Genomic DNA, 27,249 nt, shown 5'->3' on the forward strand with positions numbered 1-27,249 from the left:
TTTTACTTATTTATATTTTTATAAAAATGTTAATAATATTAGTACCTATATAAATATACTAGCGCATGTTTAATCTCGGCTCGTAACGCATGTTTGTGCTGAAACATTTAGTGCATGTTAGTCTTCGGGTTGACCAAAAATCGCATGTGTTAAAGATCTTGTATAGTTTTGAGTGTGTAAATGGTGCTATGGTGGTGAAGGGTGGTATTGTTTGCATGCTGTGTTAGTGATTGTCCTGACGAAGAGACGGGTACGTCTCGAAACCGGTAGACATAAAAATCTCGGTGAGTGGTTATATACTAATATTATTAACATTTTTGTAAAAAAGTAAATAAGTAAGAAGATAACGTTAATTTTTTTTGTATAACGTCCAATTTGGTTTATGAAACGTCCAATTTGATTTGTAAGACGTCATTTCGATTTGTTCAACGTCCTATTTGAAGTTAAAAACCTGTATTTTTTGCACATTTAATACATATACTGCTAATTTAGATTAAGTACACATTGAAAGCGGTACAAAATAATTTTTTAATTCGTGTATTTAGTGACTCATTCACCCAACTTGCTAAAATACATATACGTATTATAGATGGGTAGGTGCCCTGAATGTATTTATAAACCAGAATGGTGGTTATCAACGGTTTCCCGTCATAACAGACAAAATGGCGTCAGATTTGTAATCGGCACAGCATTTCCCGCCATTAATGCGATAACTCGCAGCTATCTTCACACTTATCATCTCAAATAATATGCCCACATAAGAATATCGTCTCGGTCCACATTGAAAATTGCACGTGTAAAAAATCTGTTATTTCAAACCGTATTGTTCAAAAGGGTATATTATCATTCGGGAGGAATATCTAATTTAACATACTCAACCTATAAAGGATTGTGTAAGACTCGTTTTGTGTTTATAACAGCAGATATAATCAATATTTTCATTCATCATTTTCTTTTGTAAAATTCGCCTTCGTAAATACGTTGTTTTCGTAAGTTGGTAACGAACGACGTCACAGAAACGAATCCACACTACCACTATTACAGCTCTGTAAAGCAGATACATAAAGGGATACGCCCCATACATAACACACCCGATGACGTAAAATTTTATGACGTATAGCGGTGTCCGTTTTTCGTTTTATTAAAATATCTAAACCTTCATATCTCGCTTAGTTCTCAACAGATTTCAATAAGAATATTACCGATAGTCTTGTGATTTTTCATATAAATTTATTAGCTAATAAATTAACATCACGAGAAAAAATCATTCGGACGAGATACACCATGGGTGGCCAACATTTTCAGTAGCCGGGCCAGATTTCAGAAATGAAATTTCCTACCGAGCCGTAAAACCAAATTTATTTTATTGTTCAAAGCAAACTAGATATTTATATATATATTGTCCGCCTCTGTAGTGTAATGGTCAGCACACTCGGCTACCGTTCTGGAGGTCCCGGGTTCGATTCCCAGGGGGGTCAAATAAATATAAGTGATTTTTTCACTGTAATATTTATTCAATATTACCCTGGACTGGTACCTGAAGCGGAGGGCTGATCACCTTTCCTTCGTGTGTAAACGATCAAGATAACACTGTGTTCATATGAAGCAGTGCCATATGCACCATTGGGGTGCGGATAAGGGTTTTATTATATATATATATATATATATATATATATATATATATATATATATATATATATATATATATATATATATATATTTATGGTACATATAAATTATTTACTAGTTACTTTATTAAGTACTTTCAATCTTTTTTGCATGTTTAGGCCTCGTAATGCCGTTTAATGTTATACTTTTTCAAGATAGAAACAGAATTATTGCATATCAGGCATGTTGGCTTTGTTTCAAAATCCACGAAAAAATAGTTTATGGTCCATCTGTCGTAAAAACTTCTCAGTGCTTCTGTTACTCTTCTCTTCTTTAGTCCAAAGTCTTCACTACTTGACGCCATTATGGGTCTTAAAATTGTCAGGATAGTGAAATACTCCCATATATGGGGTATGATACGAACTACGCATGATACGAACTACGTATGATACGAACTACGAATGTTCATTTGGTGGTTTTGTGTACTCTGAAGGAAAAAAATGTGTGATTTGCTCCGCGGGCCGCAAGTAGACACCCCGCGGGCCGCGGGTTGACCACCCTTGGGATACAGGAAATCTATTCGAATAGTGCTCACGTTCCGTGACGCCATAAGTGGCGCTAATGGCGACTGTCAATAGGAAGAAATAACAGAAGCACAATACTATTATTTCGGTCCAACAATGAGGTCTACTTTCACTACGCACGCCGGAGAAAACTAAACCTCATCTCGTGAAAACCGAATCAAAATCACAGCGTCTCGTTCGCTCTTGCACATAGCGCAGTGCGAGGGAAGAAGATGCAGATGTCTAAATGATAACCGGTAATTGAAATACGCACATTATATTATAACGGGTGGTACACGAATCACGGACAATAACACAATAAAAAAATATTTCGCCGAACGAAAATGGTATGAAAATTTTATTCAAAATGTACCCAACAACAATTCTTCCGCCTCCATGGTATAATGGTTAGCGCGCTAGGCTACCATGTTGGAGGACCCGGGTTCGATTCCCAAAGGGGAATCAATATTAGTGATCACCCAGGACTGGTACCTGAAGCGCAAGGATGATGACCTTTCCTTCGTGTATTTAACGATCAAGATAACACTATGCAGTGCCCTATGCACCATTGGGTGCGGATAAGGGATAGAATAGAAGAAAAAATAGATGTACCCAACGTGTGTTTAGTTAAATGGAAAACTAAGAAAAAAAGCATACATTTCTAATAGGCTTCTTTTATTAAAGGAATAACCCGCAAAGCCTTGACGAGGCTTGTCTGCAGGTAGGATAGCAAAGATGAAGAATTCAAAAGTTAAAAATACATCACAAACACCCAGATAACTTGATTATAAAACTTTCTTGAATTTATTTAGCCATTGGCGGGAATCGAACCCACGACGCCAGTTTCGCAGTCGAGCGTCTACCCAACTACGCCACGAATCATATGCGTTTGCATGCTGGTGAAGTGATTGTCCTGACGAAGAGACGGGTACGTTTCGAAACCGATAGACTAAAATCTCGGTGAGTGGTTACATATTACCATTACATATTTTTGTAAAAGAAAGTTAAAATGACTAACCACAAAGTAATTTTTATTTTAATTGTGGTTGTATAAATATTTTTCAGAAACATAATTTTTGCGAGCCACCGCGTACTATCAAATGATATGGTAAATCATCCACGATAATTGAATCAATTGATAATCTTAAATTTACTTCAGTGGTTATTTGCTTAATACAATATACCAAATTTCATACATTAGCGAGACGCTTGTGCAAAAAATAAGACAAACAAATAACTCAAAAGAGAAATTAACAAAATAAAAACTAAAAAAATTGACGACATTGAAAAATTGACACATTGACAGCTTACATGGGCCTATTATACATCATCTTGTCTGCAAAGTGAAAACCATAAATTTTTAACACAGCGAAAACAAGAAAAAAATACTATTCCGTTGTATTACATGTCATTTTTCTCAAATTTTAATTTGATTTTAATTTGGATTTTTTGATCTTCTTCCACGGTGACATTACACACCCCTGTTTAACACCTATAGACCAAGGTGTGAGTAATAATACCAAGATAAATCTCGTCAGGAGTTTGGTCCACTCCATTTTCCTCTATGCTGTTGAAACATAGACCATAAAATCATCTAAAAGGAGATTAATTGACGCAATTGAAATGTGGTATTGGAGGCGCATGCTCCGAATCCCATGGACAGCTAGACGCACCAAAGAGTCCATTCGTCAGGGGTTACACTTGGATGGCTTGATCTGGCCAATGTCTGTACACGACGGATTCTTCAGTTCTTTGGAAACGTTGCGCGTGGCAACGAGGATAGCCTGGATCGACTTGTGGCCGGTACCCTGGAGGAGAAGAGAGGGAAAGAAAGATCCCCACACGATGGACCGATCAAGTTAAGGCAGCAGCAGGCACCTCGGTGATCAGAGCGCTACGTGCAGCACAGTCAAGGGATAACTGGAGAAGAGTCATTGCTTCCACAAGGGTCACAACTCTCAGTAATGAGGAAGGAGTAAGACGAAGAAGAAGACCCCCTTCTTCCTCCCACACCTTTAGAGACGTCAAGCCCAGATGAAAATTAACTATTCACCCTAATGCATGCAGTGCTATCCTCGTACAAGGGTTAATGACTACAAACATAAAGAAAACAGTGTGCACTTACCAGACGTGTCGAGAGTAGACTGCGTGAGATCACCTCGCGAGGATCTGCTCTCATCTTCAGGGTCTGAGCTACCAGCGCTCAGGAGAGAACCCTCGCTGCATGAGCTCTGTTCAGCTCGACCACTGCCCCTCTGCAACAAACGAAGACTCATAGAAACATACAGGTCTACAATATAATAAGAGACGAAGACTCATACAAAAGTCACCAAACTCAAAAATATATTTTTTTACAACATTTTGAGTGTGTCCAAATACTTGTTCATAAAATCTGGATTATCTCCAATTACAGGAGTTATTTTCATATTATTTTTTGACATCTCATCAAAGATGAAGAAGAATATGGAATTCTGGGCATTTACGGGACTGACGACCGTCATAGGCTGGTTTAAGTTATCACTTTAAACACGTGTATATACATATATATATATGTATTTATATATATGTATATATATATATATATATATATATATATATATATATATATATATATATATATATATATATATATATATATATATATATATATATATATATGTTTTTATGTTTTTTTTTATTTTCTCATTTGTTTATTTTAAATATGCTTCTTACCTTATGTTTTTTCTCATTTATTTCTTTTAAATATGCTTCTTATGCCTATTTATTATACCTGTTTATTGTTTTTATATTTCGCCATGTATTATGTAGTTTCGTTATTTTTTAATCATTGTTTTTGCTACTTTATTATTTGTGTTCCAGTTTTGTTAACCTTAATCCCATGTCCCAAAATGAGAAATAGAAATTACTCATATTATATATATCGCTCACTCCTTTCAAGAACGTCATAAATCAAAAAACTTGATTTTTCAGGAGATCGTTTTTAAAATTTATAAATAAAATACAATGTATTAAAAATAAATATCAATCCACTTATTAAACTTTTTACTATGCTATAGATCTTTTTAGGTAGAACCTGAAGGTTTTTTCTCCATTTGAAAAATATTTGGTATATTTAAAAAAAAAATATAATACATTTTCTTAAAAATGCAAAAACCACACTTTCTGCTCTGTAGCGGGTAAATATTAAGTTTAAAATATGCCTCTTTTGCTGGGATATAGTACATTTCCTGGACATTCCGAAAACATGCACAACTGAAAATTGTCGATTTTTGATTTATGACGTTCTTGAAAGGAGTGAGCGATATGACTTATGTATGTAATATGTTTTGAAAATAAATAAATAAATAAAGAATCATTAATAATAATTACGAATGGTAAAGTACAGACCTTTCTTCTGAGAGGCACAGGTGGAGCTGTTGTAGGACTAATTTCCTCCATATAATTTTGTACGCACAACATTTTACTCGTGACACTTCATCACACAGCATCAAACATCATTTATTTCTTAGCTTAATGGCTGTTTAAAATGACACACAAAAAATAAAGTAATATAGGTAGGAACACATAATAGATTTATTTATTTCATTATATTTTTGGTGATTTTAACTAACTAACCATCACGCCGCTTCCCCGCAGGGGTAAGCAGAGAGAATAGAGCGCCACACCACTCTGTCCTTGCAAACATTCTTCGCCCCTTCCACGTTCATGCATCTCCTCATACATACCCGCCGATTGTTACGATTCCTAACCTGACCACTTTCAAGTATTTGGCATACCTGATCGTACCATGTTTTTCTCGGTCTTCCTCTGCTTCTTTTCCCACTAACATTCGCCTCGTAAATTTGTTTTACCGTTCTTTCCTCACTCATTCGTTCTACATGTCCAAACCATCTCAACACACCTTTCTTAATTTTATCGATAATGCTTATCTCAGCTTTGCGTTCCTTCCTTATTTCACTATTCGCACATCTATCATACATCTGGTGATTTTATTACTCATAAATAGATTTTTGTCACGATGTTGGTTTACTGGCTAATAAATTAATATGAAAAATCACAAGACTATCGATAACATTCTTATTGAAATCTGTAGAGAACTAAGGGAGATATGAAGGTTTAAACTTTAGATATTTGAATAAAACGAAAAACGTGCGTCCGCATACGTCATCAAATTTCTGTCATCCAACGTTTTATGACGTCATATGGTTTATTGCCTATGGATTATAGAGCTGTAATATGGATTGTTTGTTTACCACTACACTACCATTTGTGTTATACAAATATGAGGGGAGGGAGGGTGGACCATAGACATCAACAAATAGAGCCGCCAATAATTTAGCAATGACACCAACATTAAAATAACTCCATTCTCTCTGTGACGTCATTTATTGCCAACTTACGAAAATAACGTTTTTTCGAAGGTGAATTTTCATATATATATATATATATATATATATATATATATATATATATATATATATATATTTTTTTTTTTTTTTTTTTTTTTGAGTGTGTCCAAAAACTTGTTCACAAATCTAGATTATCTCCAATTAGAGGAGTTATTTAAAAAAAAATATATAGGTCCTGTAAACACCCCAAATTCCATTTTCTTTTTCATCTATGTTGATATGCCAAAAAATAAATAATGTGATCAATCAAACCAGCTAATGACAAGTCGTAAAGCTCTGTACATACCCCGACATCCATATTCCTATCGCTGAAACGCATGCATCTATATTGAGATATAAATATTATTTTTTGACATCTCATCAAAGATGAAGAAGAATATGGAAGTCTGGGCATTTACGGGGCTGACGACCGTCATAGGCTGGTTTAAGTGATTACTTTACACACGTGTAACATTCACCAATTCTACCCATTATTGACAACCACACTACTCAAATTCTTGGAAGTTCTATATATATGAACCAATTTAGAAACCTTGTTCTTGAATCACTAGAACTTCACTAGAGACATCTATTGGTGAGATGTAAAGAAGCTTTTTACTAAGCTGAAACTCTTATATCAGTATGTGAGGTCCAAATCCTGGATTTCAATCACACACTTGAGAAACGCCAGAAAATACCATTTTCATTTTTATTATTTAAGCTTATAATTTGACCAGATAATTTATTTACAACATTTTGAGTGTGTCCAAATACTTGTTCACAAAATCTTGTTCCAGACTTCCATATTCTTCTTCATCTCTGATGAGATGTCAAAAAATAATATGAAAATAACTCCTGTAATTGGAGATAATCCAGATTTTGTGAACAAGTATTTGGACACACTCGAAATGTTGAGATATAAATAAAAATGGTATCACCGTTTGAAAAATATTGTTTTATGTGAAAATGAATATTTGAAGCAAGAATGTAGTAAAAATCAATGGTACGCATCCAATTGTAGACGGATTGCAAGTATATATTTGGTCTGGTTTGTCGGGTTCGGTTTCAAAATGTCGGCCAACAATGTATGATTCTTGTTTCTCAATACTAATTGGCAAAACTATTCGTTACGGTAACAGTATTCTTCCATTAACGCGGCTTATTCGATAATCGATTTAATGTAATTGAGTTTTTTTGCTTAAAACGCCGTTTTTGCACAAGAAAAAACCTTTTTCTAACTAGCCATCACGCTGCTTTCTCACAGGGGTAGGCAGAGAGTATATAATGCCATACCACCCTGTATTTGCATATTCTTCGCCTCTTCCACATTCATACATTTCTTCATACATACCCGCAGATTATTTCGACTGCTGACCCGGCCGCTTTCAAGTAATTGATAAACCTAATTGTGCCAAAATTTCCCCGGTCTTACTCTGCTTCTTTTTCCAATCATATTTGTCATAATTTGTCATCATTATGTTTGACCGTTCTTTCCTCACTCATTCGTTCCACATGTCTAAACCATCTCAGCACACATTTCTTAATTTTATCGATAATGCTTATCTCAGCTTTGCCTTCCTTCCTTATTTCATCATTCGAACATCTATCATACATCGTTTTGACGCGCATTCGTCTGAGAGATCGCATTCAGTATACTTTCATCCTTCTTTTGCCAACTCCATGTTTCACTTCCATACATTAGGGTTGGAACGAGGACTAGCAAATCGTGATTTACACTAAATGCCACAAAAACGAACTTATATCCTTTTTTATGTAGCGTGACGATGCTGTTCATATGGTAAATAACAGTGTTGGTAATGAATGCGTAGTTGCGACATATTACATGTATGTTACAGGCTCACACACGCGACGGCCACTCTTTTCTGGGCTAACTATACCGGCACGTATTGCAGTTCTGCATACGTAATCACACACTCAGCTCCATTGAACATGTGCGTTTTGTAATTCATTTGCATTTTCAAACATTTGAAAAACGAAGTTAGAACAATATCCGATTTTGAAAATGGAAGCGCTTTATACAACGCGACAGTGAATGGAATTAATTTGAATAAAATCTAAATTTGAAATTGGTACGATTTTTTTAGGATACGAAGTAGTCTAACAGAAACTAAATAATTTGAATAATAACTATTGTAAAATTTTGAAAATAGAACAAAATTGTATAATACGAGAAAGAGTTGAATAAAATTTGAATTTGAAAACGGAATAATCCAAAGGAACCTGATTTATTAGAATAAAACTCTAATTTTGAAAATAGAACGATTTTGTATAATACGAGAAACAGTGGATGGATTAGAATTTGAAAAAATGGATTAGAATAAAATTAAATCTTGAAAGTAGAATATTTTTTAATAATACGAAAAAGTCCAAAGGAACCTAATTAATTTGAATAACGATTTTTTTTAAAATAGAACGATTTTGTATTACGAGTTGAAAAACTTAATGAGAATGATATTAAATTTTGAAAATAGAATGAATTTTAATAATACAGGATAGTCCCAGAGGGAACCTAATTAATTTGAATAATTAAAATTCAAAAAATAGAACGATTTTGTATAATACGTGAATATTTTGCATAAGCTTGAGAAATTAATTTGAATAAAGTCTAATTTTGAAAATGTAACGATTTTTGTGATGCTACGAAAAATACTAGTAGAGGTAGGTACCATCAAGCAGCTGTCATTTGCACAGAAACTTCTATGGTGAAACAAATTATCCGTGGTTAAGTCAGGAATTCAAGATGGCTGCCTCTATAATTTTACATTACAAACTATCGAAAGAGTTAAAAAAAAATAACATTAATAACGTTCAACTTAGATAGAGGCACCAAATCTCTGTTCCGAGCTACCGCATCAAAATTGAAAATAGCCATGATGATCGCCGATCTTCGTTAGAAGTGGCACAGAAAGAAGAAGAAGAAGAACGTTCAAATTCGTAAAAGTAATATTTTTTGTACAATTACAAAAAAGACTGGAGGTAGGTCCCTTCCATCAAGCTGCTGTCATCTGCACAGAACATCTATGGTGGAACAAATCATCTGTGGTTAAGTCAAGAATCCAAGATGGCCGCCTCTATAATTTTACATTACGAACTATCTGAAAGGCCCTATTTTGTGCCAATCTTCATCTCGCAGTCCCGGTAGTAAATAACCAGCCCCATTGTCCGGTACAACAGGTCGTACGGCTGCAGGCAGTCTCATTGTCAAGTGGATGACAAAAGACAAACGGCCCTCTGAGCACAAAGAGTCAGGAAGTAAGATTAATCAAGCTGTAGAGAAGCCAGACGGTGATGGATGGAGGACTAGAGAATACATTAGAACAAGGGTGGCCAACCCGCGGCCCGCGGCGGCCTTACGTGCGACCCGCGATCATGTATGACTAATATCAATTTTAGAGGACTTACACAAAAACAAAGAGCCATACGTCATTAACCACACTAAAAGCACAAGATCAAAAACTGAAGGCAAAATAAATATTCCTCGTGTGAGATCTTCGTTTGCCCAAAGACATTAGAATTTTAGAGGCCCTCGAATTTATAATATGCTCCCACAAGAAATATTATGTTCAGTTGGAAATAAATTCAAAATGCACACAAAAGAATGGCTCCTAAAAATTGGAAGATCCCAGCTGGAGCAGCAAATAAAAGTTTGTGTGTGATTAATCTATGTGTCAGTGTTTTATAATTATATAATCCTATTTTATAATATTACTCCTTTAGATTTTACTTTTCTTTTAGTTAAACTCTCTATTTGCTTTCATTTTATAATTATTATTTCATATTATTTCAGTCTTACCACTTTTATATCATCATTAAGAATAAGCATACCCTGCCTACCTCAGAACAGGTATCTCCAAATACCTAGTGAGGATAGACAATGTCCATAAAATTTTTTTTTTTTTAAAATAATAAATATATATATATATATATATATATATATATATATATATATATATATATATATATATATATATATATATATATATATATATATATATATATAAAAATATGTATAACTTAAGTACAAAATTATATTAAATGATAAACGCTGTTCTGCAGCACTGATCCTGAACCTGATATATTTTTAAACTAATGATGCACATGTGATACACATAATTTCGAGTGTGTCCAAATACTTGTTCACGAATCTGGATTATCTCCAATTATAGGAGGGCATTTAAATGCCCAGACTTACATATTCTTGTTCATCTTTGATGAGATGTCAAAAATAATATGAAAATAACTCCTATAATTGGAGATAATCCAGATTTGTGAACAAGTATTTGGACACACTGTAAATGTTGTAAATAAATTAGCTGGTAAAATTACAAGCTAAAATAAAAAAAGAATAAAATATTTCCTGCGTTTCTCATGTATGTAATTATAATCCAGGATTCGGATCTCACATACTAATATAAGAGTTTTTGCTTTATAAAAAGCTTCTTTTCATCTCACCAATAGATGTCTCTAGTGAAGTTCTAGAGATTCAAGAACAATGTTTCTAAATAAAACTAACTAACTAACTAACCATCACGCCGCTTCCCCGCAGGGGTAGGCAGAGAGAATCGAACGCCACACCACTCTGTCTTTGCAAACATTCTTTGCCTCTTCTACATTCATGCATCTCCTCATACATACCCGACGATTATTACGACTCCTGACCCGGCCGCTTTCAAGTATTTGACATACCTGCTTGTGCCATAAATTGGTTCATATATAAAGAACTTCCAAGAATTTGAGTAGTGTGATTGTCAATAATGGGTAGAATTGGTGAATGTTACACGTGCGCAAAGTGATTGTATGTTATTTTCTCACATCTGGTTGTAGTAGTTTTTTTTCTTCACAAGTACCTTAATTGTACTTTCTGATTACCTCTGCATTAAAATTATTTATAATACGAAAAAATAAATAAGTATGAAATACGTTGTTATAAAAAAATCTAATGTCTGTATATGCGGCCCTCGGGAAAATTTAGGTTGGCCAGGCCTGCATTACAAGAGGCTGTCTAGCCACTCGTGACGACTGTGATTCAAGCAGTAGATTCGTTTAGAATATAATGAGTGATACATATCAGTGTATTGCTACATATTTGAGGATTTATTGGTCTGATATCTCCAAAGTGATGTGGCGCTCGATTTTCTCTACCTACCCCTGCGGAGACGCGGCGTGATGCTTAGTTAGTTATGTAAAATACTGTTAATATTTTATGTGAAAACGAAATCGGATGAAAAATTTTGCGCCACCCTAAATCTGTTAGTATACTGCAGCTTCTAGTTCAGAAATGTCAAATATTATTGACGTACGACACCAGTTGCAAAAATTACAATATCTTCTATATTACCCTGTACATTTTTTTTGTAAATATATATATATATGAGGTCATGGGACTTTGCATCCCTTATGTCACTGCGTCCATATTAGGTATATTGTGACCTCCCTCTGTATCATGGCCCACTCTCAAGACCTACATGAGTCATGTAACTCACGACCTGTCTTGGTGGCAGGAGCATCACCTTCTCGGAGTCCAGTAGTGGTCCTCCAAGGTCGTGACTTATGGTAGTTTGCGAGCGAGTGCGTCACAGTTATAGAGAATGTGGGTTGGTGTTTCGTTATCCTCCATACAAAATCTGCAAACTGGGGAGTCATGTAGTCCAATTTTTGACATGTCGCTCACTCCTTTCAAGAACGTCAAAAATTTAAAAAACTTGATTTTCCAGGAGAACGTTTTTAAAGTTTCAAAATATAATACAAAGTACTAAAAATAAATATCAAAACACTTATTGAACTTTTTACTGTGCAACAGTTCTTTTTAGGTAAAACCTGAAGGTTTTTTTCTCCATTTGAAAAATATTTAGTACATTAAAAAAAATAATTAAACAATACCTTTCCTTCAAAATGCAAAAACAACACTTTCTGCCCTGTAGCGGGTAAATATTAAGTAAAAAAATATGCGGCTTTTGCTGTGATATAGTACATTTTCTGGGCATCCCGTAAACATGCACAACTAATAATTGACGATTTTTGATTTATGACGTTCTTGAAAGGAGTGAGCGATGTGTTTCCTCAGTCTGCAGTATCCTGTCAAGGTCCCGGTTAGGATCCTTATTTGTTTGTTATTAAGCTTTAGAGCTTCTGTGGTGAATTTCCATGTACCATGGGATCATGGGATCAGTTCCTTTGCGTGTTTCCAACCTGTACATAGTTACGTGTCGACGTTTTAGTGAAAAATCAATAAGTATCTACGAGTAGTATAATGTTTGTTCTGGCAATTTCGATAGAGTTCTGTCACTGAAATTACAAGTCATAATACTAGTATAGTACGAGCGAAAATAACTTGTGCTATGAAGCTCTAAAGTAATTCTAAACAAAACATAATTTTACAACATTTTGAGTGTGTCCAAATGCTTGTTCACAAAATCTGTATTACTACACAATTACTGTAATTGGAGATAATCCAGATTTTGTGAACAAGTATTTGGACACACTCAAAATGTTGTAAATAAATTATCTGGTCATATTATAAGCTTAAATAATAAAAATGAAAATGGTATTTTCTGGCGTTTCTCATGTGTGTGATTATAATCCAGGATTCGGACCTCACATATTAATAAAAGAGTTTCTGCTTAATAAAAAGCTTCTTTACATCTCACCAATAGATGTCTCTAGTGAAGTTCTAGTGATTCAAGAACAAGGTTTCTAAATTGGTTCATATATACAGAACTTCCAAGAATTTGAGTAGTGTGGTTGTCAATAATGGGTAGAATTGGTGAATGTTACACGTGTGTAAAGTGATCACTTAAACCAGCCCATGACGGTCGTCAGCCCCGTAAATGCCCAGACTTCCATATTCTTCTTCATCTTTGATGAGATGTCAAAAAATAGTATCTACGAGTATAATGTTTGTTCTGGCAATTTCGATAGAGTTCCGTCGCTGAAATTACAAGTCACAATACGAGTATATTACGAGCGAAAATAACTTGTACTATGAAGCCCTAAAGTAATTCTAAACAAAACATAATTCGAGCATCAAAGTTTTTCTTCTGACGTCATTCAAACACGCGACGGCGGTATCAGTACACAAAACGATCTAAAGAAAGAATTACAAAACGCCCTTGGAAATATGAAAATAAACTACTACAACTACTACCATCACGCCGTTTCCCCGCAGGGGTAGGCAGAGAGGATGGAACGCCACACTCTTCTGTCCTGACATACACTCCTCGCCTCCTTCACATCCATACATCTAGTCATACATGCCCTCCGATTACGCAGACTTTTGACACCGCCAGATTTTAGGTTCTGATTGATCTGATCGTGCCAAGTCTTTTTCGGTCGTCCACGTTCTGTTTTCCCTCTCACATTCGCCACATATATTTTCTTAGTCATTCTCTCGCTATCCATTCGCTCCACATGTCCATACCACTGCAAAGAGCTCTTCCTAATCTTTTCAATTATTCCTCGTTCAGCCTTACATTCCTTACTTATATCGTCGTTTTTAATTCTGTCATACAATGATTTTCCACACATTCGTCTACATATTTATTTGTTGTTTTATGAAAATAAAACAACAAATAAGTATGTAGCTTCTCTGTAGTGTAATAGTCAGCATGCTCGGCTACCGTGCTGGAGGTCCCGGTTCGATTCCCAGGGGGGGGGGGAGTCAAATAAATAAAAGTAATTTTTGAATTCTAATATTTATTCTTATTTTTGTCCACCTCCGTAGTGTAATGGTCAGCACGCTCGGCTACCGTTCTGGAGGTCCCGGGTTCGATTCCCAGGGGGGGTCAAATAAATGTAAGTGATTTTTTCACTATAATATTTATTCAATATTACCCTGGACTGGTACCTGAAGCGGAGGGCTGATCACCTTTTCTTCATGTGTAAACGATCGAGATAACACTGCGTTTATATGAAGCAGTGCCCTATGCACCATTGGGGTGCGGATAGGGTTTTTTTTTATTATTATTAATATTTATTCAATATTACGCTGGACTGGTACCTGAAGCGAAAGTTTGATATTTGACCTTTACTTCTTTTGTAAATGATCGAGATAACACTGTTTGTATAATGTAGTGCCCTATGCACCACCGGATGCGGATAATAGTTTGATGAAGAATAAATAGCCATTCCATATTTGGTTGGAAATATAAGCGGAGGAATACCGAAGAAAACTTGGCATGAACAAGTCGGAATACCAGGCGTGTATGTAAGAGGATGTGCATTTCCATATTCTTCTTCACCTTTGATAAGATGTCAAAAAATAAGATAAAAATAACTCCTATAATTGGAGATAGTTCAGATTTGTGAACAAGTATTTGGACACACTCAAAATGTTGCCATTTACATAAATGAGTTACACAAAATAAATACTTGTAAGGGAATACGGTTGGGACAGTTCGGCTGTCCAAACTCAAAACACAGTAAGGGACATTTTTTTGTAGTACGTTTTTTTTTTGCATTTTTGAACTAAGTAGATTCTACTTAGTCTAAAAATGAAAAAAAAACATACAACAAAAAATGTCCCTTACTGTGTTTTAAGTTTGGACAGCCGAGTTTTCAGTAGTGAAAAGACGGACCACTGTACAAGGGATGATAACGCCACGGCAGACAGTAATTAATTATGGTATATATACAGCTCAGGGTAGACACAATAGTAATGTCTATGTCCATAAATAGCCCAATGTCATGACCGCTATTACGGGTTTGTTTACAACCCTCGGTCAGTAAGGCTGGAACATGAAAACGCGCTGAAACCTTTCAGTGGAATTGGTTTCAGCGCGTTCCAGGTGCAATTTTCCAACGTCGCTGAAATTCAGGGAATTCATCAGGTATCAAAATGAAAATGGTAACTGTAATGTATTAATTATATATCAAAATGTTTTTTTTACGCCACACCAATCTATTTAATGAAGCTACAATGAATTGGTTACTCAAAATAATAAAAAATATATACAACATTTTGAGTGTGTCCAAATACTTGTTCACAAAATCTGGATTATCTCCAATTACAGGAGTTATTTTCAAATTATTTTTTGACATCTCAGATTTTGTGAACAAGTATTTGGACACACTCAAAATGTTGTAAATAAATTATCTGGTCAAATTATAAGCTTAATAATAAAAATGAAAATGGTATTTTCTGGCGTGTCTCATGTGTGTGATTATAATCCAGGATTCGGACCTCACATACTAATATAGAGTTTCTGCTTAGTAAAAAGCTTCTTTCCATCTCACCAATAGATGTCTCTAGTGAAGTTCTAGTGATTCAAGAACAAGGTTTCTACATTGGTTCATATATATAGAACATCCAAGAATTTGAGTAGTGTGGTTGTCAATAATGGGTAGAATTGGCGAATGTTACACGTGTGTAAAGTGATCACTTAAACCAGCCTACGACGGTCGTCAGCCCCGTAAATGCCCAGACTTCCATATTCTTCTTCATCTTTGATGAGATGTCAAAAAAGAATATAAAAAATATATTTTCTTGAATGTTTTTCGCAGATACTTTGTGGCACATTTTATAAACTTTAAAAAATAAAACTAATTAACTAACTAACCATCACGCCGCTTACCGCAGGGGTAGGCAGAGAGAATAGAACGCCACACCACTCTGTCTTTGAAAACATTCTTCGCCTCTTCCACGTTCATGCATCTCCTCACACTTTATACTCCTCATACATAACATAAAACAACTTTGTTTTTAAGCGCTTTTTTTTAATTGGTACACTTTTTCTCCAACCGGTTTCGACAAGAACCTTGTCATCATCAGGGTTTATGTACTAATTCTAAAACATTGAAATACTCATTGTTAGGTGAGTAGGCGGGTTTAACCCTTACGATGCCAAAAACTTCTGCGCGCTCAGTACACCATATGAATATGTGATTTAAAAAACGGGAAAAATATAAATACTCCTGAATGTTGCTTTTATTGGGCATTGTTGAAGTAAAAAGCATCAATTTTGTAATGTTAGCTCTGGTAAATATCTAAAAAATACTGTATAATATCTGTCTTGGACGATTCCATTATGGAGCGAGTGTTTTTGCCTAGAATTTTCACTCATGAATTACATGAAATTATAATAAAAAATAAACCCTTATCCGCACCCCAATGGTGCATAGGGCACTGCGCCATATAAACGCAGTGTTATCTTGATCGTTTACACATGAAGGAAAGGTGATCAGCCCTCCGCTTCAAGTACCAGTCCAGGGTAATATTGAATAAATATTACAGTGAAAAAATCACTCATATTTATTTCACCCCCCCTGGGAGTCGAACCCGGGTCCTCCAGAACGGTAGCTGAGCGTGCTGACCATTACACTACGGAGGCGGACATGAAATTATAGTAACTTTAAACATAAAGAGTAAATCCACTCACGAGTAGGCATAGGCTATGAAACTTATAAAGTTGAAACCTGATTAGGGACATAATAAGCGGTGTTGCATAAGCTGTAGCTAGATTTCAGAGTCACTTGGACGTTAGGTAATTAAAAAAAAAACATTTTAGTAGCCCACGAGTCGTCGTCCAGGGTGGACGTATTCGCTGCGCGCTTCGGCGGCAATCGCGATTAATTTTTCTCTTTTTTATCTTTTCTGGGCATTCCGAAAACATGCACAACTGAAAATTGACGATTTTTGATATATGACGTTGTTGAACGGAGTGAGCGATTTGTTGCTGACCATATTGGCCCATGGAATGCGTAACTTTCTACGATGTAACCACATTTCGAATGCCTCTAACCCTTTACAACAGTTTGAGTGTGTCCAAATACTTGTTCACAAAATCTGGCTTATCTCCAATTACAGGAGTTATTTTCAGTTTATTTTTTGACATCTCATCAAAGATGAAGAAGAATATGGAAGTCTGGGCATTTACGGGGCTGACGACCGTCATAGGCTGGTTTAAGTGATCACTTTACACACGTGTAACATTCACCAATTCTACCCATTATAATCCACGATTCGGACCTCACATACTAATATAAGAGTTTCTGCTTAGTAAAAAAGCTTCTTTACATCTCACCAATAGATGTCTCTAGTGAAGTTCTAGTGATTCAAGAGCAAAGTTTCTGAATTGGTTCATATATATAGAACTTCCAAGAATTTGAGTAGTGTGGTTGTCAATAATGGGTAGAATTGGTGAATGTTACACGTGTGTAAAGTGATCACTCAAACCAGCCTATGACGGTTGTCAGCCCCGTAAATGCCCAGACTTCCATATTCTTCTTCATCTTTGATGAGATGTCAAAAAATTATATGCTTCTAACCCTGTTCATCCCTACGTTATTCAGTTTTAATTAAGCGTTTAGCGAAAGGGATTATACAATATATAGCTATGATCCAACCCCTACACGCCTTCTAATAGCTCGCGTGAGTAACACTAGGTGTTATAATTACTGCTTCTGTCACAAAATCTATTTAATTACCTGTGATTTTCCAGTAATATTCAAATTTCTTCTTCTTCTTCTAACTCTCGTTCTACAAATTCTAGTTTAAGGAGTTTTACAAATTAAAAGCCAAAACTATAAATATATATAACACTATAAACACATACAGTTCTTCTTCAAACCCTTATCACCTTCACCCCAATGGCGCATAGGGCATTGGATAATATAAACGCAGTGTTATCTTTATCGTTAACACATGAAGGAAAGGTAATCAGCCCTCCGCTTCAGGTACCAGTCCAGGGTAATATTAAATAAATATTAGATTAAAAAAAAAACACAGACCATACAAAAAAATAAAAACTTAACTCCCTAAACGGCATAAAAATGTATGTTCCCCAGTAATATATTTTTTCAATGTATAATATATCACTATCAAAACAAACAAAAAAAAGAAAAAAAGTCCCTCTCCAAGCTCAAGAGCTCAGTCTGTTTTTTGGAGATACTTTAAAATATGTAATTAGTTTTTTTTGACATCTCAACATACATAAAGAATAATATGAAGTGTCAGCATTTATGGGGCTTACGACCGTAATAGGCTGGTTTAAGGGATCACTTAACACACGTGTAACATTCACCAATTCTACCCATGATTGACAACCACACTATTAAAATTCTTGGAATTTCTATACACATTGTTTAAATTCGAGACATGGTGCTTGAATCACTAGAATTTCAATAGAAACATCTATGGTGAGATGAAAGAAGCTTTTTATGTAAAAAAATTATATGAAAATAATGTCTAATTTAATATTATTCAGCTTTGTCAAGTGTTTGGACACCCTCAAAAAGTTGTAAATAAAATACTAAGATAGTATTAAGTAGAAATTTATAAAAATCGTATAAAATTTTAAAAAATAAATTAATAAATATATAAAATTTAAATACATAGCATGGACGTACTATTAATCTAAGAAATAGTGGTATTTACTAAGTAAAACATTAATTAAAAATGGATAGGTTTCACCACAAAGAGACTGCCGAATCAATTAATGAAATTTAAATTAATCTATTTGAGATTTGAGTTTTTTTTTACAAGAGAAATATTTGTGTTTTTATAATTTACACAAATATTTCAATTTCATACTATTTCTGTGAGCCTAAGCGGCTCATTATTAGAAATAGGTATCAAATTGTGGTAGAGTGGGTTCGAACCGAGAAACTCTGACTCAAGAGTCCGCGACACTAACCACGGGACCATAACGCGACAAGTCACGGTTACTTTTATAGAGTTGACATCAGCAAAATTAAGAATGTAACCTTCACCAGCCGAGCCTGGCCTTCGAGTGTTTAAAAAGAAAAGCTTCCTATACATTATTATTTAATAGAATGGTATTCATAGAACGACATGTTATAATCACACGATTGAACAATCTCTCTGAAGCCTGACAAGATAACTGTCAGTGTGTGTAAATACCTAAATATAACGCTTCGTAAATGTCATTAAAAAACTGATCTGCTAACTATCACGCCGCTTCCACACAGGGGTAGGCAGAGAGGATAAACCGCCACACAAATCTGTCTATGCAAATAATCTTGGCATCTTACACATTCATGCATCTCTTCGTACATACCCGCCGATTATTCCAACTCCTGACCTGGGCACTTGTGTATTTCCGAAACCGGTAGTCGTGAAGCAGATTTTTTTAGTGGTACAGTGGAACCTCTCATAACGAACTTAATTCGTTCCAGAATATTACTCCTTAAGCGAAACATTTATTGTTTTGACTCGGCTCACAAGTTAATATTGCGAAAAATGGACTTGACCCTCTCTGTAACTCGTAATGGATATAGTTTTTTGATAAAATCTATTACATCAGACAATAATATGTATTAACTTTTAAAAACGTCTGAGACATTACTATCTGTCATTAGAATCCTAACTGTCGATCAAACCTCCTCTCTCTACCTTCTTCCCTAAATTCCTTCTTCCTTTGCCCTCCTTATTATCGTCTTTTGTTAATTTATGTTTCTTTTTAAATGTCAATTTGTAATTTATGTTTTTTTTAATTGTTCAAGTACTATCTGCCCACTGATTGCAAACGGCTATATATGGTATCAAACGTTTTGATCAATATCACTAGTCCGTCTTTGGTCGGTTGGAAGATATTGCTTTTTAGCAATAAGCCCGCCAATGTACTTTTCATTTTCTGTACATGAAGTATAAATAAATAAATAATGGAAGATTTTCCTCGTAAAAGGAGCAACTTTTTCAGATTTTTTTCTGTCGTTATGCGAATCACTCGTTATGAAAGGTGCTCGTTATAAGAGGTTCCACCGTATTACACAAAGTGAACGATGGATGATAAGGAGAGTGTTATTATGAAATTATTGGTGTAAAACCTTTTTTCGAGAAATAAAAATACTTTGTGTTTTGATCCACTCACATATCGCTCACTCCTTTCAAGAACGTCATAAATCAAAAATCGACAATTTTCAGTTGTACATGTCTTCGAAATGCCCAGAAAATGTACTTTATACCAGCAAAAGCGGCATAATTTTAACTTAATATTTACCCGCTACAGGGCAGAAAGTGTTGTTTTTGCATTTTGAAGAAAAGGTATTGTTTAATTGTTTTTTCAAATATACTTAATATTTTTCAAATGGAGAAAAAACCTTCAGCTTTTCCCTAAAAAGATCTGTTGCACAGTAAAAAGTTCAAAAAGTGGCTTCATATTTATTTTTCGTGCATTGTATTATATTATTTAACATTAAAAACGCTCTCCTGAAAAATCAAGTATTTTGATTTATGACGTTCTTGAAAGGAGTGAGCGATATTTATTAACCAACTAGTTTCGGCAACAGGCAGTTGTCCTCTTCAGGGTTTAATTTATTTCTAGAAATAATATATCAATATGATCCACAAAGTAAATGCTTTCAATATTCAAAACATAAAACCTTTTATTTAAATGATGCTTTGTATGGTATGCACAGCTCTTAGCGGAATGCAACAAAACCCGAGGACGTTTGAGAAAGGTATGTCACGATGTATGCCAAATTTGGGCACAGCAAAATGCTTCGGTATCAATAATAAACAGCTCGAGATAAAATGTTATGAATACCTAATGAGGAATTCATCCAATAGATTTTTGTCACGATGTGTGAATATTGGCTACAACATTTTGAGTGTGTCCAAATACTAACTAACTAACTAACTAACCATCACGCCGCTTCCCCGCAGAGGTAGGCAGAGAGAATAGAGCGCCACACCACTCTGTCCTTGCAAACATTCTTCGCCTCTTCCACGTTCATGCATCTCCTCATACATACCCGCCAATTGTTACGACTCCTAACCTGACCACTTTCAAGTATTTGGCATACCCGATCGTGCCATGTTTTTCTCGGTCTTCCTCTGCTTCTTTTCCCGCTAACATTCGCCTCATAAATTTGTTTTACCGTTCTTTCCTCACTCATTCGTTCTACATGTCCAAACCATCTCAACACACCTTTCTTAATTTTATCGATAATGCTTATCTCAGCTTTGCATTCCTTCCTTATTTCACTATTCGCACATCTATCATACATCGTTTTGTTACACATTCTTCTGAGAGATCGCATTTCGACTGCATTCAGTCTACTTTCATCCTTCTTTTGCCAACTCCATGTTTCACTTCCATTCATTAGAGTTGGAACCAGGACTCCGTTGTGCACTGCCAGTTTAGCTTCCGCTGATAGTTTTTTATTTGCTATAACTGATTTCAGTGCACCATTCACTTTGTTCCCAGCATTCACTCTCCTTTCTATGTCTTTATCAATCTTTCCATCCCTAGAAAACATACTACCCAAATACACGAAATCATCTACCTGTTCCAAAATCTTGTTCACAAAATCTGGATTATCTCCAATTACAGGAGTTATTTTCATATTATTTTTTTAAATCTCATCAAAAATGAAGAAGAATATGGAAGTCTGGGCATTTACGGGGCTGACGACCGTCATCGGCTGGTTCAAGTGATCACTTTACACACGTGTAACATTCCCCAATTCTACCCATTATTGACAACCACACTACTCAAATTCTTGGAAGTTCTATATATTTGAACCAATTTAGAAACATTGTTCTTGAATCACTAGAACTTCACTAGAGACATCTATAATATTGTAGAATTGGTGAATGTTACACGTGCGTAAAGTGATCACTTAAACCAGCCGATGACGGTCGTCAGCCCCGTAAATGCCCAGACTTCCATATTCTTCTTCATCTTTGATGAGATGTCAAAAAATAATATGTTTATTGGCTAATAAATTAATATGAAAAATCACAAGACTATCGATAACATTGTTATTGAAATCTGCAGAGCACTAAGGGAGATATGAAGGTTTAAAAAAAATAATATTTGAATAAAACGAAAAACATGCGTTCGAACACGTCATTTAATTTACGTCATCGAACGTTTTATGACGTCATATGGTTTATTGTCTATGGTTTATAGAGCTTTAACAGTTGTAGTGTGGCTTGTTTGTTTACCACTACACTACCATTTGTGTTATACAAATATGTGGGGAGGGGGGTGGGAGGGTGGACCATAGACATCAACAAATAGAGTAGCCAATAATTTAGCAATGTTACCAATATTAAAATAAGTCCATCGTTTCTGTGACGTTATTCATTACTAACTTACGAAAACAACGTATTTACGAAGGCGAATTTTCCAAAAGAAAATGGTGAGTGAAAATATTGATTATATCGGCTGTTATAAACACTTCACGAGTCTAATACAATCCTTTATAGAATGAGTATGTTAAATTAGATATTCCTCCCGTCTGAAAATGATTCATTCTGTTCTTTCATTCCACATATCAATGCTGGCGAATCTAGATGAAACATTGTAAAAGTACTATAGAATCTAATATGGTAGTAATTCTGGTTAAAAATTGTTAAGTAAAATAGAATATGGTATGGAAGTAATCTTGGAATTATAATATGGAAGTCTGGGCATTTACGGTGCTGACGACCGTCATAGGCTAGTTTAAGTGATCACTTTAAACACGTGTAACATTCACCAATTCTACCCAGTATTGACAACCACACTACTCAAATTCTTGGAAGCTCTATATATATATAAACCAATTTTGAAACATTACTCTTGAATCACTAGAACTTCACTATTCAATATTCTTCTTCATCTTTGATGAGATGTCAAAAAGTAATATGAAAATAACTCCTGTAATCGGAGACTTTGTGAACAAAGTATTTGGACACACTCAAAATGTTGTAAATACTGTGCTGGTTTGGCATCTCTCAAAATTACTTTTACTTTTAAGGAACAAAATAAACCGGATTCATTCGTATATGTATGAAAGTGGAGTGGCCGAATATCGATCGGAAAGTATTTCTGGATTGTCACGACGCATTCCTAATAACAGAAAAATTAACTGCATACAATGTACATGTAAAATATAATCTGCAGAAGCCATAAGCGTTCTATCCAACATATCTTTCATAACCCTGACATTCTGTACAAACAACGCGGAAATTATTCAATACTAATTATCGAAGAAAGACATTAAAATTAACAAAAAATAAAAACACCAAATATATAAAATATCCTTGTGCGATTTATATATAATATTACATATCGCTCACTCCCTTCAACAACGTTATATATCGAAAATCGTCAATTTTCAGTTGTGCATGTTTTCGGAATGTCTAGAAAATGTACTATATCCCAGCAAAAGAGGCATATTTTTACTTAATATTTACCCGCTACGGGGCAGAAAGTGTTGTTTTTGAATTTTGAAGAAAAGGTATTGTTCAATTATTTTTTTCAAATATCCAAAATATTTTTCAAATGGAGAAAAAACAACCAGGTTTTACCTAAAAAGATCTGTTGCACAGTAAAAAGTTCAATAGTGGCTTGATATTTATTTTTAATACATTTTATTATATTCTTGAACTTTAAAAACGATCTCCTGAAAAATCAAGTTTTTTTTTTAAATATGACGTTGTTGAAAGGAGTTTGAGTTTGAAACACTTTCTACCCTGTAGCGGGTAAATATAAAGTTAAACATATGCCGCTTTTGCTGGGATATAGTGCATTTTCTGGGCATTCCGAAAACACGCACAACTGAAAATTGACGATTATTGATATTTGACGTTGTTGAGAGGAGTGAGCGATATGTTTAATAAATAAATAAATAATCATTTTTACTTGGTAAATGGATAATAATAATAAAATAATAAAACCCTTATCCGCACCCCAATGGTGCATAGGGCACTGCGTCATATAAACGCAGTGTTATCTTGATCGTTTACACATGAAGGAAAGGTGATCAGCCCTCCGCTTCAAGTACCAGTCCAGGGTAATATTGAATAAATATTACAGTGAAAAAATCACTTATATTTATTCTTATCCCCCCTGGGAATCGAACCCGGGTCCTGCAGAACGGTAGCCGAGCGTGCTGACCATTACACTACGGAGGCGGAGGTAAATGGATACCAGCATTTATTAAAATCTATCGTCTAACGTCTAACGCATACTTAACTTGAATTTTACCAATAATCCCATTCAATTTAACGGTTTATTATCAATTCTTTTAATGGTTTTGAGATTAAGATCATCATTTTTTAAGAAGTAATCAACGGGACAATCAAAACGTATTAAATATTGAGTACCGTTACCAAACACATCAACAATATTGGGGACAAGACTTCCAAATGTCACAATATAACATCATTTTTTTTAAATATATTATTAGATTAATTAAACCAGTATTTTTAGCTTTTCCCCATTATTTTTATTTGACCAGCGACCGGGTTTCGTCGTTACCGACATCATCAGACTGGTCTGTCAGACCAGTCTGATGATGTCGGTAACGACGAAACCCGGTCGCTGGTCAAATAAAAATAATGTGGAAAAGCTAAAAATATTGGTTTTAATCTAATAATATATTAAAAATGCAATTCCATCGCGAAGTGTCAGTGGATAATATAAATCTTTTATTTTTATTTTTTCGAAATTCTTCTATATGTGTGATACATTATTTTTTAATCATTTTTTCATTCATTCATTCAAACCCTCATTCGCACCCAATGGTGCATAGGGCACTGCATTATAAAAACCTGCAAAGCCTCTAAAAGTAGAGGCTTTACGGGTTAGTCCTTTTAAAAATGTCTGATGTCTACATTTGACCTGGTGACGGAATGGTTATTCCTAAACCGGTAGTCGTGACGTAGTATTTTTAAGTAGTATCACACAAAGTGAACGATGAATGATGGAGAGTGTTATATTACCATACCGCAAACTTTTTATATATTTTCTTAAAAATATTTATTAGATACCTTAGAAAATTCTCCTTTTCTATTATATACAAGGATTTATGGCATATTTAGTTTTTGTCTTAAAAAATTAAAGTGGATGTGTATATTTTTTTTCAAACCCTTATCCGCACCCCAATGGTGCATAGGGCACTGCGTTATATAAACTTACGCTTCAGGTACCAGTACAGGGTAATATTGCATAAATATTAACTAACCATCACGCCGCTTCCCCCGCAGGAGTAGGCAGAGAGAATCGAACGCCACACCACTCTGTCTCTGCAAACATTATTCGCCTCTTCCACATTCATGCATCTCCTCATACATACCCGACGATTATTACGACTGCTGAGCCGACCGCTTTCAAGTATTTGACATACTTGATTGTGACAAGTTTTCCTCGGTCTTTCTCCGCTTCTTTTTTTAACTACATTCGCCTCATAAATTGAATAAATATTAGAGTGAAAAATCACTTGTGTACATATTCTCCAATAGATGTTACTTTCTTTATGTTGTATACTAAAACACCGTACGAATAGTCATCCGAAGAGATAAATTACTCATAAGGTATTGCAATGATAAAAAATTACATCAAACATCCAACAGTAATGTTCATAAAAAATATTGTAATTGGAGAAATCGATAGTATAAAAGAAACCAATAGAAACTGCGATCCCCAGATGGCTGAGTGGGCAGATAGAACGCCTACATCCAAAGGTCGAGAGTTCAGTGTCGGATACTGACGAAACGGATGATAGAAAACATAACTTACAAATAATGATTTATTTGTATATATATAAAAAATGTAAAACATAACTTACTTATTACTTTTTACTTGAAATTTCTTCAACTTTATTAATTGATTTATCCATTTTAAATTTGAATTTTACTTTTCTTTAAAAAAAACACTTCACTCCGTAGTGTATTGGCTAGAGCATTTTTCTACCATGCTGGAGGTTCCAAGTTCGATTCCCAGAGGGGAGTGTAAAAATAAATAAATATATATATATATATATATATATATATATATATATATATATATATATATATATATATATATATATATATATATATATATATATATATATATATATATATATATATATATATATATATATATATATATATATATATATATATATATATATATATATATATATATATATATATATATATATATATATATATATATATATATATATATATATATATATATATATATATATATATATATATATATATATATATATATATACATATATGTAATCGATATTTAACAAAAAAATATTAGCGAGTGTTTTCGCCTAGAATTTTCACTCATGAATTACATAAAATTATAGTAACTTAGAGAGTAAATCCACTCACGAGTAGATATAGGCTATAAAAATTATAAAGTTAAAGCCGAAGTAGGTCCATGATAAGCGGTGTTGCATAAGCCGTAGCTAGATTTCAGTCACTTGGACGTAAGGTAAAAACGATAAATACCAATATTTGTTAAAATCTATTGTGACACGTGTTTCGATGCATTCCGCATCATTTTCAAACATCGTGACGGTGGTGGTATTTACCAAGTAAAACTAAAATTTAAAAAAAAAAACATTTACTAAGAAATCATTCTGTTATTTTATTTATCATACATTGCGTACTTATGCAAAAATATGTATGGGAATCACATGTTTTGCTAAGTATTTTATGTATTGTAAAGTGTAAACAGTACTTACGCACTTTGTAGGAAAGTTGGTATAGTAGGAAACTGTTTTACCGACCGATTTGATAGTTGACCATTAAAATAAAATTTTCCCTCTACCTCCTTCCCTAAACACCCTTTTTCCTTTGCCTTCCTTATTATCATATATTTGTAATTTATGTTTTTTTTTAATGATAAAGTACTATCTACCCTCTGATTGCAAACAGCTATATATGGTATCGAACGTTTTGACCAATATCACTAGTCTATTTTTGGTTGGTAGGA

General features: G+C 34.3%; 1 protein-coding gene across 4 annotated transcripts in view; it reads right to left on the reverse strand.

Moving 5' to 3' along the window:
• The window catches only part of LOC148309499 (uncharacterized), a 206,333-nt gene that overhangs the window by 18,208 nt on the left and 160,876 nt on the right, over positions 1-27,249 (reverse strand). For 2 of the 4 annotated variants that reach the window (XM_088260054.1, XM_088260055.1), the window contains exons 2-3: positions 5,559-5,688; positions 4,297-4,426 (exon numbers count right to left, since the gene is read on the reverse strand). In XM_088260054.1, the coding sequence (XP_088116180.1) occupies positions 4,297-4,426; positions 5,559-5,630 (202 nt within the window). In that variant the 5' untranslated portion in view covers positions 5,631-5,688. The remainder of the gene's footprint in view (positions 1-4,296; positions 4,427-5,558; positions 5,689-27,249) is intronic. The other 2 variants (XM_088260053.1, XM_088260052.1) reach the window with 1 other exon arrangement.

Source organism: Brachycentrus maculatus, unplaced genomic scaffold (genome assembly GCF_059751285.1).
Source record: "Brachycentrus maculatus isolate JH-2025_06_01 unplaced genomic scaffold, ASM5975128v1 h1tg000122l, whole genome shotgun sequence".
In the NCBI taxonomy this organism is placed as follows: domain Eukaryota; kingdom Metazoa; phylum Arthropoda; class Insecta; order Trichoptera; family Brachycentridae; genus Brachycentrus; species Brachycentrus maculatus.